The sequence below is a fragment of the Mytilus galloprovincialis genome, chromosome 13 (genome assembly GCF_965363235.1).
Source record: "Mytilus galloprovincialis chromosome 13, xbMytGall1.hap1.1, whole genome shotgun sequence".
Classification (NCBI taxonomy): domain Eukaryota; kingdom Metazoa; phylum Mollusca; class Bivalvia; order Mytilida; family Mytilidae; genus Mytilus; species Mytilus galloprovincialis.
This window is the reverse complement of record NC_134850.1, coordinates 42,747,651-42,762,951: the sequence shown is the minus strand read 5'-3', so window position 1 is coordinate 42,762,951 and position 15,301 is coordinate 42,747,651. Positions and strand designations below refer to the sequence as shown.

The 15,301-nt window shown below is 30.9% G+C and overlaps 2 protein-coding genes across 2 annotated transcripts in view; both read right to left on the bottom strand.

The window, feature by feature from the left end:
- LOC143056125 (uncharacterized) overlaps positions 1 to 2,844 on the bottom strand; it is a 240,686-nt gene extending 237,842 nt beyond the window's left edge. The window contains exons 1-4 of the mRNA XM_076229211.1: positions 2,655 to 2,844; positions 2,236 to 2,278; positions 1,812 to 1,975; positions 1,196 to 1,378 (exon numbers count right to left, since the gene is read on the bottom strand). Of these exons, the coding sequence (XP_076085326.1) occupies positions 1,196 to 1,378; positions 1,812 to 1,975; positions 2,236 to 2,278; positions 2,655 to 2,661 (397 nt within the window). The 5' untranslated portion in view covers positions 2,662 to 2,844. The remainder of the gene's footprint in view (positions 1 to 1,195; positions 1,379 to 1,811; positions 1,976 to 2,235; positions 2,279 to 2,654) is intronic.
- Positions 2,845 to 8,199: 5,355 nt separating this feature from the next.
- LOC143056124 (uncharacterized) overlaps positions 8,200 to 15,301 on the bottom strand; it is a 98,822-nt gene continuing 91,720 nt past the window's right edge. The window contains exons 37-39 of the mRNA XM_076229210.1: positions 9,767 to 9,934; positions 8,671 to 8,880; positions 8,200 to 8,246 (exon numbers count right to left, since the gene is read on the bottom strand). Of these exons, the coding sequence (XP_076085325.1) occupies positions 8,200 to 8,246; positions 8,671 to 8,880; positions 9,767 to 9,934 (425 nt within the window). The remainder of the gene's footprint in view (positions 8,247 to 8,670; positions 8,881 to 9,766; positions 9,935 to 15,301) is intronic.

The following is a 15,301-nucleotide window of genomic DNA, read 5'->3' as shown; positions in this document are numbered from 1 at the left end:
TTTAACGGAAACCATTGACTGCCATTGGATTTTTTTAAAATAACTTATGATGTACTTTTTGTAGTTTAGGATTGTTTATTTTTCATAAAATTAAATGCATATTGGAGAAAATATACTCAAATGTTGTTCACATGGTATTAAATTACAAGTTTTTTCTTCTTTTAAAATTGATGCAATTATTTTGGTAACTAGTATTTTCAAAGGCATTAAGATAAGATTTTTTATAGGCCTTGCTTTAATATGCAAATATTTTAACTGAAATTATGAAATGTCAATTGCAATCAATCATTATAAATGCCAATAGATAAGTCATTTTGTATAAAATGTGAATAATTGAAGGACAAATATGCAAAGACTTGTGTTTTGGTTGAATAAGAATGCAATCATTTGTTTATTTTAATGGAAATTATTGACCACCATTGGATTTTTGTACTTTTTATAGTAAAAGATTGGTTGTTTTTCATAAAATTTAAAAGATTATCAGAGAAAATATACTAAAATGTTGTTTGTATTGTTTGATCTTACCAATTTATTTTCTTGTGATAAAAATAATGTAATATTTTTTGTAACTAGTTTTTTTTTAAATAAAATAAAAATTAAATTAATTAAACTTTTGTTTCTGTTGAATAAGAATGCAATCATTTCTTCATTTCATTGAATATTATTGACCATCATTGGATGTTTGTACTTTTTTCAATGAAAATGGGTTGTTTTTATTAAAATTAAATGAATATCAAAGGAAATATTTTAAAAGTCATTTGCATTGTTCAAACCAAACTACCAAAATTTTTCTTGTTATAAAAAATCCAGCAATGTTATTTATCATAAGTTATTTTTTTTAATAAGAATTTTAAGACAATAAGAACAAAAAATACTTACAAGAATTGAAAATTATACACAGAAATTTGCAATAAATGATTATTGCATTTCATTTTCCAAGGCATTAACAGAAAGTGATAAACACCGTTTTAGCACCCTTCGGGTTTGAAAATATATAACCTAAATAAAAATTAGTTTTTCTAATAACATGTCTTCTGATTGAACTAAAAATACATTTTTCTAATAACATGTCTTCTGATTGAACTTACAATTAGTTTTTTTCTAATAACATGTCTTCTGATTGAACTTAAAATTAGTTTTTCTTATAACATGTCTTCTGCTTGGACTAAACATTTGTTTCACTAACAACACCTACCATTAATCCATCCACCAGCAATAGATGAGTTAAACTTGGCACTGTTTCTACTACACTGTGACGGACTATATTGTAAATAAGGAGATAGACCAGTTTGTTCGTATAATAAAAGTTCTGCCCACATCGGTAAAGGGTCACCTATGGTCAATCCGTGATCTCCTTTCCATGTCTCAAACGAAAAATCTGTAAGATATGAAATGGTACATGGTAAAAACATACTTTCTAGTAGATTTCATTGGGGTCTAATCGTGATGCTCAAAAGGCCTTTTTTTGAAAGCATGACAAATGAAAAGCCGAAATTATTTTGCATGAAAACAGGAATAAAAGTCAGGTGAGACACATGAAATTAGAAGCTCTATTATTACACTGATTAGAGGGATACAAGGTTCTGATAAAGCAACAAGTGGGATCAGGGATCATTCCCCGTTTAACTATCAGAACTTCATATCAGCTAGTCAAAGTTTTAGTTTAACAATACTAATTTGAATAACTCAGTATATTTCATGATAATGTTTTACCAAAAATTTCTTAGATCATTAGAAACTTTAATTTGATTGACATTTTATAAAGTTTTTCACTTTTAATACTTCGACACTAGTATAAAATCTTGACTAACTTGGAATATGATAGTCAGTTTTCCATTCACACAGATCTTTAGGTAATCTGGTATTGTCAAACACTGTAGTGACCATATAACACGGATGTCCATCCTCGTAACAGTATGATATATTCATACTGACCAAGTACATACTCTCTCCTGGTATATCTTCTATGATATAGCTAGAAAATATCAAATGAGATGTCAATTATGCATGCTTGTGAATTGGTATTTTTAGGCAAAGGTTGCATTACATGATATCTGATGGTCACTTTCAATTATATTAATTGAAGATTCACAAAAAAAAAGACTTGTACAAGACAAAGAAGAAAAGTAATTTTTTAAACACAAGATATTCTTTAACTAAAATAGTGAAATTTAAAAAAAAAATAATTAAAAGTAGTGAAAACTAAAGATGGTTATAATTTAACGCAACACTCACTCAATCATAACTGATCCAACAAGTGCAAACTGTTTCTTTGTTCCTAAAAAAACAAATGTCAATATTTACTTATAATTTACTACAATTACAAGACTCATTGCATTAAATCTATGTTTAAAGTTAAAGCTGAAATGTTTTATTCAAAGCTTGGTATCATTTAGCAGTGAAATTACATGTGAGAACTTTAAAAACAAACATGACAGTGAGGAACTCTTCTCTTTTTCATAATTGACCACTATCAATTCTATTGAAAATAAAATTATATGATTTAAACAATTTCAAATTCAAATTGACAAAAAATAATTAAAAAAAGATGCATTTAGTAAATCTGGAGACAACTTCACTCGTTTATTCAGCAGACGACATAGATGTAAAATCTGCCCTTATATATTTCTATTTAATAAAAATCTTGTACCTACCTTCCATATAATCAATCAAAGATACTTTTCTATTGAAACTTTCAATTCCAAGATACAATATTTGTTTACAGGGGTCAATATGTAGATACGTCCTGAATGACCTTGAGAGGAAGTCGATTTTTGTACAACATTCTACTGCAGTACAAGCTGAGGTCAGGTGACATTTTGTGGAATCAGTGATGTTTGGTAAACTGACAGTCTTTGTACAACCTGTAAAAAAGTATGAATGTTAAATATATTTTGTTTCTTTTGTTAGTCTAAATAGTTTAGGGAGCTACAAGATAAGGAGTTTAGGCATCCTGAATGTAAGAATCATGTACACAGTTGTATTTTATAATTCAGGGGAAACCAAATTAAGAGTTTAAATTATTATGCCTAACAGGCTACTTGATAATTCAAAGATTTTACTATTCTTTATGTTTGATGTGATATAACCATTTACTCATAAATTAAGTAGTTAGATATGTCAATGAATTTTAATAAAATATAAAAAAAAAAAAAAAAACAAGAATGTGTCCAAAGTACACGGATGCCCCACTCGCACTATCATTTTTCATGTTCAATGGACCGTGAAATTGGGTAAAAAACCTAATTTGGCATTAACAGATCATATCATATGGAACATGTGTACTAAGTTTCAAGTTGATTGGACTTCAACTTCATCAAAAACTACCTTGACCAAAAACTTTAACCTGAAACTCCCACTTTCATTTATTATGTTCAGTGGACCGTGAAATTGGGGTCAAAAGACTAATTTGGCTTTAAAATTAAAAAGATCATATCATAAGCAACAAGTGTACTAAGTTTCAAGTTGATTGGACTTCAGCTTCATCAAAAACTACCTCGACCAAAAACTTTACCCTGAAACTCCCACTTTCATTTTCTATGTTCAGTGGACCGTGAAATTGGGGTCAAAAGTCTAATTTGGCTTTAAAATTAGAAAGATCATATCATAAGCAACAAGTGTACTAAGTTTCAAGTTGATTGGACTTCAGCTTCATCAAAAACTACCTTGACCAAAAACTTTAACCTGAACGGAAGGACGGACGGACGCACAGACGAACGGAGGCACAGACCAGAAAACATAATGCCCCTCTACTATCGTAGGTGGGGCATAAAAAAAAAATCCACTACTTTAACCCTCAATATTTTTTACCTGATCTTTTTGTTTTTTGTTTTATTTTATTTTCATGGTCCCAATTCATAACTTTTTTCTGTATTTTACAATTTTTAACGTAAATAAAAGTTTAAAATAAACTCTCACCAAGATTCCATCCATCTGTAAATTGTTGACCAGTCTGTCCACATTGATATGTCTGTAGATAAGCAGCAATGTGAAGGTCATTCAGGAATGATGAGGCTGCCCAGTCAGGCAGAACTTGTCGGTCTGCCATTCCATTGTCAGCATACCACTGGGTCTTGGAGAAACCTGAAAATATTGGACAAAAAATTAACATACCATACAACCTGATCACTTGAGTTAAAATATTGACAATTTTGAATAAAATAAAAGGTAGAAGAATGAAGATCTTGTGACCCTCATTTTTCTAACTTAAAGTTTACTTAAATAAATAATTTTGGTTAATTTCTTAGTGCTCTTTTAACTTGAACATAAATACATTTTTCAAGAACTATTAATTACAACATTATAACTTCAAAAGCCCTATTCATAAAAACTACTAAAAATGAGGAGCAATAACCAATAAACCTTTACTTTTTTGTGTTTTTTTTTGCTGTGCACATACCAATTATATGTGGTGAATTGTTTTCCCAAATCCTTTCTATGAGCCAAAAGATAATCAGAACAGTTGAGAATTGTTGATTCCATACCTGAGGTTTTGAATCCTTGATCGTAGCTACATACTCTCTTAGGTAACTTGGTGTTCTCAAAGATAGTAAAGGTGTTTTCCAGTGTACAGATAATACCTGATGTCTCATAGCAGAAATAGACAACCACATTTAACAGATAATAACGTTCAGTGTAAAGATCTTCTATGTTATATCTGAAATACAAGTTAAAAGCATGCTACAGATAAATTAAAAACAAGTTCAACATGTATAGTTATCTCTGATTCATCAAAAGTAAGTAACATACATTATTCAGAACATTTCTCTGTTGTTGATAAATCAATTATATTGCAAGTTTTGTAGTTTTTTTAGAAGGTCTGTAACATAAAATACAAAAAATAAAATGTAGGACAAAATTCATAAAAAATATTGTCCAGGGTCACTATTTAATAATGAAATACTGTCCAGGACATTATTTCATTATGAAATAATGTTCTTGTCCATGAAATTATGTCACCTCCTTCCAAACAATATTTCATTATGAAATCTGTCAATAACAATATTACACTATGAAAAAATGTCTGCAACCAATATTCAAACCTGTCAATCTATTAAAATGAAAATGCAGGCCATGACCTGCATTTAAGAAGATCATAAATTGTACAAACTTTTTTTGAGCTGAAATTTACGAATTTAGGAGATATTTCTTGATGTTTTAAATCAAATAGCTTCCGAAATATGTTCACATGGTGATGTACAAACTGAAAATAGTTTAAAGCTTTAATGTCATTTTTTTTATTTCAGAAAAGGGAGAAGGTTTGGTACAATTAAAACGTTTAATCCCCCTGCAATTGTTCGCACCTGTCTTAAGTCAGTAATCTGATGTTCAGTGGTTGCCATCTGTTTATGTGGTTCATAAGTGTTTATCGTTTCTCTTTTTTATATAGATTAGACCGTTGGTTTTCCCGTTTGTATTATTTTACACTAGTAATTTTTGGGGCCCTATGACGCTTGATGTTCGGTGTGAGCCAAGGTTCCCTATTGAAGGCCATACCTTGACCTATAATGGTTTACTTTTATAAATTGTTACATGGATGGAGAGTTGTCTCATTGGCACTCATACAACATCTTCCTATATCTATAGTAAGCTATTATAGAAATACTGTATCATTTCAAGGCAAAGCCTACTCCTCTCCTTCTTTCATTCACAGTAATTTATCAAGTTTAAGCTACTGGGCCTGTTATGTTTATCTTCTAAGCGTGTATCATTCTGTTCATCAGCTCAAGAGTTGTATAAATTGTAATGTAATAAAATAATGAAGCATTTAACGGAAGTATATATATAAAAACAAGAGTGCACACACTGAAATGTCTCGCCTTCTTTACTAATCATTGATATTATGTTGATACTCCTAAATATAAAGCTTTATTACGACTGTCACATAAACTTAACATGAACCATGAAAATGAGGTCAAGGTCAGTTGAACCATATGCCAGGCAGACATGTACAGCTAACAATGTTTCCATACAACAAATATAGTTGACCTATTGCTTATAGTTTAAGAAAATAGACCAAAACACAAAAACTTAACACTGAGTAATGAACCGTAAAAACCAGGTCAAGGTCAAATAAAACCTGCACGACTGACATATAGATCATAAAACCTTTCCATAAACCAAATATAGTTGACCTATATATGACATATAGTATTAGATAAAAAGACCAAAACTCAAAAACTTAACTTTGACCACTGAACCATGAAAATGGGGTCAAGGTCAGATGACATCTACCCGCTAGACATGTACACCTTATAATCATTCCATACAACAAATATAGTAAACCTTTTGCATAAAGTATGAGAAAAACAGACCAAAACACAAAACTTAACTATAACCACTGAACCATGAAAATGAGGTCAAGGTCAGATGACATCTGCCCGCTAGACATGTACACCTTACAATCATTCCATACAACAAATATAGTAAACCTATTGCATAAAGTATGAGAAAAACAGACCAAAACACAAAAACTTAACTATAACCACTGAACAATGAAAATGAGGTCAAGGTCAGATGACACCTGCCAGTTGGACATGTACACCTTACAGTCCTTCCATACACCTAATATACTAGACCTATTGCTTATAGTATCTGAGATATGGACTTGACCACCAAAACTTAACCTTGTTCACTGATCCATGAAATGAGGTCGAGGTCAAGTGAAAACTGTCTGACGGGCATGAGAACCTTGCAAGGTACGCACATACTAAATATAGTTATCCTATTACTTACAGTAAGAGAGAATTTAACATTACAAGAAATCTGAACTTTTTTTCAAGTGGTCACTGAACCATGAAAATGAGGTCAATGACAATGGACATGTGACTGACGGAAATTTCGTAACATGAGACATCAATATACAAAATATGAAGCATCCAGGTCTTCCACCTTCTAAAATATATAGCTTTTAAGAAGTGAGCTAACACCGCCGCCGCCGCCGTAGCCGCCATAGCCGCCGCCGGATCACTATCCCTATGTCGAGCTTTCTGCAACAAAAGTTGCAGGCTCGACAAAAATCATTTTCAAAATCATTTTTTTATTATGTTTTTTATTGTTTTAAGGTAGAAAAAATAAAAGAAAGAAATATTCTGATATGTATTTGAATTCAATTTAATTGAAATTTGAACTTTTTACCAAAACACATCCATAAAATTAAGGAGTATATTGTGAAAGGTGACACAAAAGGAGAAGTACATCCAATATTATTGTCAAACAAACTTGAAAAAGACAAATTATTTATGACCTTAATCTAAAGTAATTGGTGTTAATTAACAGTGTGTTTGACACCCAGGCTGTCTAATGAAGCCATGCACTTAATGGGTCACTTATTTTGACAGTTAGCACAGCTATTTAAACTTCCTGTCTAGGAAGAATATCTACTTTGCCAATATTTCAAAGGAAAATCACTTATGAAATCAGTCTAAAGGCTCAAGTATCCGGGTAAAAAAGGGTCATGTACTGATTTCACGGTTTATTTAACACACTGGCATATGGAATATGTTCATTGTTAAACATTAAACTGTAGAGATATAAGTAATATACTGACAATCTAAAATCAAATGTACAAAGAGTATTTTGCGGATCTGTCATGACGGCATTTGGGAAGTACATTTTTTTGTACCGGATTAATTGGAATGTCCTTATCCAAAACTAGAATATATTTCCAGTGATAACCTCTCCTTCATGATACAAAATTTCATGACAATCTGTCTATGAAATATTGTCTTAGTGCACACAAAAAATAACCTCTCTATACCAGGACAAAATTTCATAATTTCTATTGATAAAATATTTCACAATGAAGATATGTCCTTCTCTGGACATAATTTAATAGAGGAGGACAATATTTCATCATAAATAGTCATGAAATATTTCACTGGACAATATTTTGCTTTACAAATGTATCTAATTTATTTTAATATAATTTATTTTTTGTTTCACCCTCACTCAATTTGCCTTTATTTTTCAGACTAACATTATTTAATGTGATCATATTCATATTGTGTGCAATGCTTTTTTTACCTGGTTTTTATAGTAACTTTTATGTATTTTTGTTAATCAGTAGAGCATTGATAAACTGTTTTTTTCTTTCTAAATTTCACTAGAAATATGACACACTTACTTAGTAAGTTATATGTAGTTTTGGTAATCAGCAGAGCATTGCTGAACTATTTTTTTCTAAATTTCATGACACACTTACTTGAGACGGATAATTCCTTGTAAATTGTAATAATGATCGTCTCCTGCAAATAGAAAAATAAGTTAAGAGATTTTCAAAAAATCTATGGGATATTTATATTGGTAAAATTGACAATTTTGTTATTTTATACCTATTTCTAATGATCTAATATTTCAAATGTAACTTACCATATTGCAATGTAACCTACCATACTGAAATGTAACTTACCCCATTCAAAAATAACTTACCATATTCATATGTAACTTAACCAATTAAAATATAAATTACTATATTCAAATGTTACTTCCCATATTCAATTGTAACTTACCCTATTCACAAGTAACTTACCCTATGCACACGCGACCTTCCGTATTCAAATGTAAGTTACCTTATTCAAAAATAACTTACCATATTGAAATGTAAATTAACATATTTAAATGTAACCTACCATATTCAAATATAACTAACCATATTTAAATGTAACTTACCATATTCAAAATCACTTAGTGTTCTGTTGTATCTTGCTCTCTCTATACTGATACTGAGTCTGTTTGAACAGGGATCCAGTAGAAGGGAGAATTCGAGTGACCTCTGAATCAAATCATTCTCTATACAACCTTGCACACCGGTACACATAGTAGTTATGTGGCCATTCACTTTGTCTGATAAAGTTGGCAATGTTAGGTTAGCAGCACAATCTGAAAAATATTACTAAATAGTTAATTATAGGTTTCATTATGAGTGAGAATTGTAAAGTGCCTGATCAAGCTCTCTTTTTTCAATATTATAGTCAAAGAGCATTTGACTGGGCATAAATGTATGGATGCAGAATATAATAATGCATATTTTGCTATTGTTGTTAATCTTATAGATTTTTTTTAAAATATGATTGAAACTAAAAGGTCATATTTTATAAGTAAAAACATCATTTAGATCAGTGGGTCCCAACACACTTTATGACTCACCAAAGGTCACTTAATAAGATTCCTCAAGAATGCACATGTTTACATTTTGCAAGTTCCTATATATTTGTCCAAACTTGGTATATTGAAGACAAAAATTGTATGAAGTTGACAGAGTTCTCAAAATTCAAATGTTACGAAAGCATGCAGCTATGATTGATTGATTGTTGGTTGCTTAACGTCCAGTGGCAAATATTTCATGCATATTTAGGACGAGAACAAGTTAACAATAAATACAATAGGTAGGTTGTTGTAATAAAGGCCATCTAGGATGATGGTCGGGGAAATTTGGACTGCCACTGAAAAATGAGGGTATATTGGATAGGGACAGAAATTTGCCTTGCAACAGGCCACCTATGGACCTCTCAAAGAGTTGTTGCAAGGGTTCTTAACGTGCAAAGAGCGTGGTACTCTCTTTACACGAGGCATCAGATGTAACGTCCCCCTTCTGACCGGACGTGACTGCGAACTTGGTACATCGCGCACAGCCAAATAGACGCCCCACTTCAGCAAGCGTTTTACTGCCGGTCAGGAGAGGACCAAGTGACCATATTTTTATACCCCAGTCACCCTTGGGGTGCATGCAGCTATGAAATAAGATTAACATTTTTTTTTTATTTACCTTGTGTCCATGATTGATTGTTATACAGGGCACCAGTTCTGTTACACATTTCATCCTGCATGAATGGTGCCAGATTGGTATCTTCCATAAACTGTAGTAACATGCTTGGTGTCAAAGGACCAGTTGGTTTCTGGTTTCTGTTTATTAAATATGTGTACAGTGAAAAATCTGAAACATTAAGAAAAAAACTTTTTTTAAATTTTAAAGTATATTGCATGTTTTAATTTCAAAACGTTATGAGAATTCGCAGTCTTATATATGCTAGTATCATATAGTTTTAAAAACTGTAAATTAAGAAATGAATTCTTGCATTTATTTTCAACAAATCCATAAAAGCTTCCCAAAATAAGAGTTTTAAATGAAGTAATTATAGTATTTACAGTGACTTGACTGTTAGTGTTGCTCTCCACCAATTGCAACTCATTCAAAATTCTGACCAAATTGCAATTTGTTTAATAAAATTAAATTGTTCAACTGGTCAGAAATTTGAAAAAACTGCTGTAGAAAACCACAGTCAAGTTGTGAAAGTGCAAGGTGATAAAATAAAACATACTTTCAATCCTATAAGACTTTATCTCCGCTTTAATGATGTTGTGACAAAATTAGTTTATCAGTTTGTATAGGTATATTATAGTCATTACCATGCTTATGGTGAACTTGTTATTTTGAATTGCTATAAAAATGTCCAAACTAAGCTTTCATATAGTTTTTTTTTCGAAAAGTCTTCTATATTCATAAGAATTATGTGAATTAAAACATTTCATATTCAGTAAAATATGTGTAAAATTGCAATATGTTTGAAGGAAGTTTCCATGGGGAGATAATAATTTTTTCTTTCAAATAGTCTTTGTTCAAAAGAATAATATTTTAGGTTATCTCCCCATTGAAACTTATCAATAGCATATTCTTATTTCACACATATTTTACTGAATATGTGATGTTTTATTTTAAATGATATCTTGTTCTTGTGAATATATAATACTTTTAGAAAGAAAAACTATAGGAAAGCTTAGTTTGGACATTTTTATAGCAATTCAAAATAACAAGTTCACCTTAAGCATGGTAATGACTATAATATACCTATACAAACTGATAAACTAATTTTGTCACAAACATCATTAAAGTGGAGTTAAAGTCTTGTCGGATTGTAAGTATGTTTTAATTTATCACCTTGCACTTTCACATTTTGACTGAACAATTTGTTCAATATTCTGACCAGTTGAACAATTTGGTTTCATAAAACAAATTGCAATTTGGTCAAAATTTTGAATGAGTTGCAATTGATGCAGAGCAACACTAACAGTCAAGTCAATGTAAAAGAGAACATATATTTTTTTTATTCCAAACAAAGTGGTCAAAGTGAAAGTCACAGTGACCCGATTTAAAAATATAAAAAAAAACATCGCCTTCCTATCATCATCTGTATATCAATTGTGATCAAGCTTAGTTCTACATTACAACAGATATGCCAAGAATAAGATTCTGGTATCAAACAGATCAAAGTACTGAAGGTCAAGGTGACAGATTTTGGCATGTTTCACACCCTTTATTATGGCATGGGTCCCTTTCTACTTTTTTTGCTGATTCTAATTTTTTTCCGATATATATCTTACTTGTGATTTTTAAAATTATTTTTTAATTTGGTTTGCTTTGAAACACAAAAATGAAAAATCTGTTTGTACCAATATGTAAAAACCATATTGCCACAAAAAAGATAACTTGTCAGTTCATAAATATTTGATGTAGGTAAAACAATCTTGTGTTTTAAATGCATTAGATATTTGTGAAATTATTTTTTTCTTAATTATATCTACCTGTGTGGTATTTCAACTGAGTTGACCACTAAATGCTGATGCTATAAATCCCAATATTTTGATATACATATTTAATTTATACTCAAAATTTTGTATACTTCAAATTGAAACTAATTTCCTAGTATAAGGTACCTTTCAAATAATTGATATGACATTGTATATGGATACAAATGAACCATTATATATGCATAGGTTTTTTCATTGTCCACAAATATATGACAAGTTATATATAGATGTTATACATACTGATTGATAAATAATATGAGTAGTATGTAATTTGATAGCTGTTCACCCGTACAAAAAAAAAGCCCCAACCTCCCACCAACAGAAAACTGTTTTTAATCAAACTTGAATTATCTGTAAAACTTTAGATCTGGACTCACAAAGGCATAAAAATGTCCAAATAGCTAAAAAAAAATATATGAAAAAAACAGGATTTGATTAAATACGACTTTGATCTTGTAGTCATTGACCTCAAAATAAATAAATATCTGTGTCTCATCTTCAAGAAGAAGGCATCAAAATCAATATATGTTACCATGTATCACAGCAAGATTGCTATCCAATATAAGTTATTAGTTAATATCTATAAACCTTGAAATTGCATTTCAAAACAGAAATGTCTAACACAACAGAAACTTATATTTCTGTATTTTTTGCTTATTGAGATATCTTCACAACAATTAATTATAGCTAAAAAGGACATGTTGAACAATTTTTTTTTTGGCATTACCCAAAATGCAAAAAAAAAAACTAGAGGGTCCAAGGACCCTGTGTCGCTCACCTGATATTTTTATTTACAATTGATGCATAATAAATGCAACTGTTGTACTGTCGTTTAGTTTCAGAGATATAATACTAAAAAGTGCATTTGAAACTTGTTTTATTTCAGCCATGTGGGCAGGCAGGGTCATCATACACAGTGGTCCCTGGATATCCTAGTGGTGATTTAAACCAAGTTTGTTTAAATCTGACAGTTGTTTCAAGGGAGAATTTTGTAAAATTTATCTAACGAGAAATGCAAAGTAATGAGAAAGTTGTGAAGTTGTTTTGTTGTTGCGCAACCCCCTGCTCCCCCTTTGCCAAAAAAAAACAAATATAATAAAAAATTATCATATAAGGGCAATCTTTCCTATTAATGATTTCTGCAAAATTCAGTTGATTGTGCAAGGGTTGTATAGCCAGCTGAGGTCGTTAAAAACTCTCTTTTGTTGTTGCAGATAGATCTTGACCTGATAAACAATTTTACCACATGTCAGATTTGCTCTAAATGCTTTGGTTTTTGAGTGATAAGCCAAAAACTGCACTTTACCCCTATGTTCTATTTTTAGCCATGGCGGCCAACTTGGTTGGTTGGGCGGGTCATCGGACACAATTTTTAAACTAGATACCCGAATGATGATTGTGGCCAAGATTGGTTTAATTTGGCCCATTAGTTTCAGAGGAGAAGATTTTTGTAAAAGATAACTAAGATTTACGAAAAATGGTTAAAAATTGACTATAAAGGGCAATAACTCCTAAAGGGGTCAACAAACCATTTTGGTCATGTTGACTTATTTGTAGATCTTACTTTGCTGAACATTTTTGCTGTTTACAATTTATCTCTATCTATAATAATATTCAAGATAATAACCAAAAACAGCAAAATTTCCTTAAAATTACCAATTCAGGGGCAGCAACCTATCAACGGGTTGTCCGATTCATCTCAAAAATTCAGGGCAGATAGATCTTGACCTGATAAACATTTTTACCCCCATGTCAGATTTGCTCTAAATGCTTTGGTTTTTGAGTGATAAGCCAAAAACTGCATTTTACCCCTATGTTCTATTTTTAGCCATGGCAGCCATCTTGGTTAGTTGGCCAGGTCACCGGACACAATTTTTAAACTAGATACCCGAATGATGATTGTGGCCAAGTTTGGTTTAATTTGGTCCAGTGGTTTCAGAGGAGAAGATTTTTGTAAAAGATAACTAAGATTTACGAAAAATGTTTAAAAATTGACTATAAAGGGCAATAACTCCTAAAGGGGTCAACAGACCATTTTGGTCATGTTGACTTATTTGTAGATCTTACTTTGCTGAACATTTTTGCTGTTACAGTTTATCTCTATCTATAATAATATTCAAGATAATAACCAAAAACAGCAAAATTTACTTAAAATTACCAATTCAGGCGCAGCAACCTATCAACGGGTTGTCTGATTCATCTCAAAATTTCAGGGCAGATAGATCTTGACCTGATTAACAATTTTACCCCATGTCAGATTTGCTCTAAATGATTTGGTTTTTTGAGTTATAAGTCAAAAACTGCATTTTACCCCTATGTTCTATTTTTAGCCATGGCGGCCATCTTGGTTGGTTGGCCGGGTCACCAGACACAATTTTTAAACTAGATACCCCAATGATGATTGTGGCCAAGTTTAGTAAAAATTGGCCCAGCAGTTTCAGAGGAGAAGATTTTTGTAAAAGCTAAAGACGGACGACGACGACGACAGACGACGGACGACGGACGACGGACGCCAAGTGATGAGAAAAGCTCACTTGGCCCTTCAGGCCAGGTGAGCTAAAAATGATATAAAAACAGATGTCCTTTCTTCCCCTGCTTCCACATATTTTATCTATCAAAGGTACAATTCCCGTTATACATGTAATTAATTTTCAAAGGGGCAATACTCCTTAAAAATATTTTCGCAGCACTGACTTTCGTAAGTGTAAAAGACATTGCTGATATATACATATGATACAAGTTTCATAATATTTGGCAAGAATTGTACAAATGAATGGAATAACTCTTTTAAAAATAATTGATCTGCACTGATTTCCAAAACTGTCAAAGGCAATGCTGATAAAAACCTATGAAACAAGTTTCATAAAAATCTGTTAAGACTTGTACACATGAGATTGCTAAGGAAACAATTTACCATATAATTAATGTTTCTAAGGGGCAAAACTCTTTTAAAAATAATTGATCGGCACTATTTTTGGAACTTGCCTAAGAAATTGCTAAAATTAACCTATGATGTAAGTTTCATTTAAATCTGACACCAATTGTACACATGAGAGCTCTAAAGATGCAATTTTCCATTTATTTATGTTTCCAAGGGGCATAACTCTTTAGAAATAATTTATCGGCAATGATTTCGAATTTGTCCAAGACAATACTGAAATAAACATATGATATTAGTCAAGCAGGGGCCGAATTACATTGCATTGTAATGCTTTATATTACAATTACTTTGACAAAAACCATGCATTAAATTACAATTACATGTATTTATCAAAGTAATTCATTACATTACAATTACTTTTGCAAAGTTATGCATTGCATTACATTTTACATTTGTAAATGTCAATATTAAGAGAGAAAAAAATCAAACATTTTGAAAAACAACATGAAGTCACAAAAGATTCTAGCATATTCAATAATTGTTCCTTATACATATTAGATTTAAGTATATATGCGAATTTTTTTGTACTTATTTCTTACTTTGGACAAATCCGAGAGTCTTATAGATGTGTTCAATCACAAATTAATAATACTTTAAATATGTTTCTTTATTTTATCCACTCTTTATAACCAAATTAAATTGAAAGTAGATATTTGTTTAATTTAGGTATGAAGTTCTCAATTTCAAGATCTGAACAAACTATTATTACAAATATATTTCAAAACCATTTGTTTATTTATATTAAGAAAAATATATTTCTAATATCAACTTTTA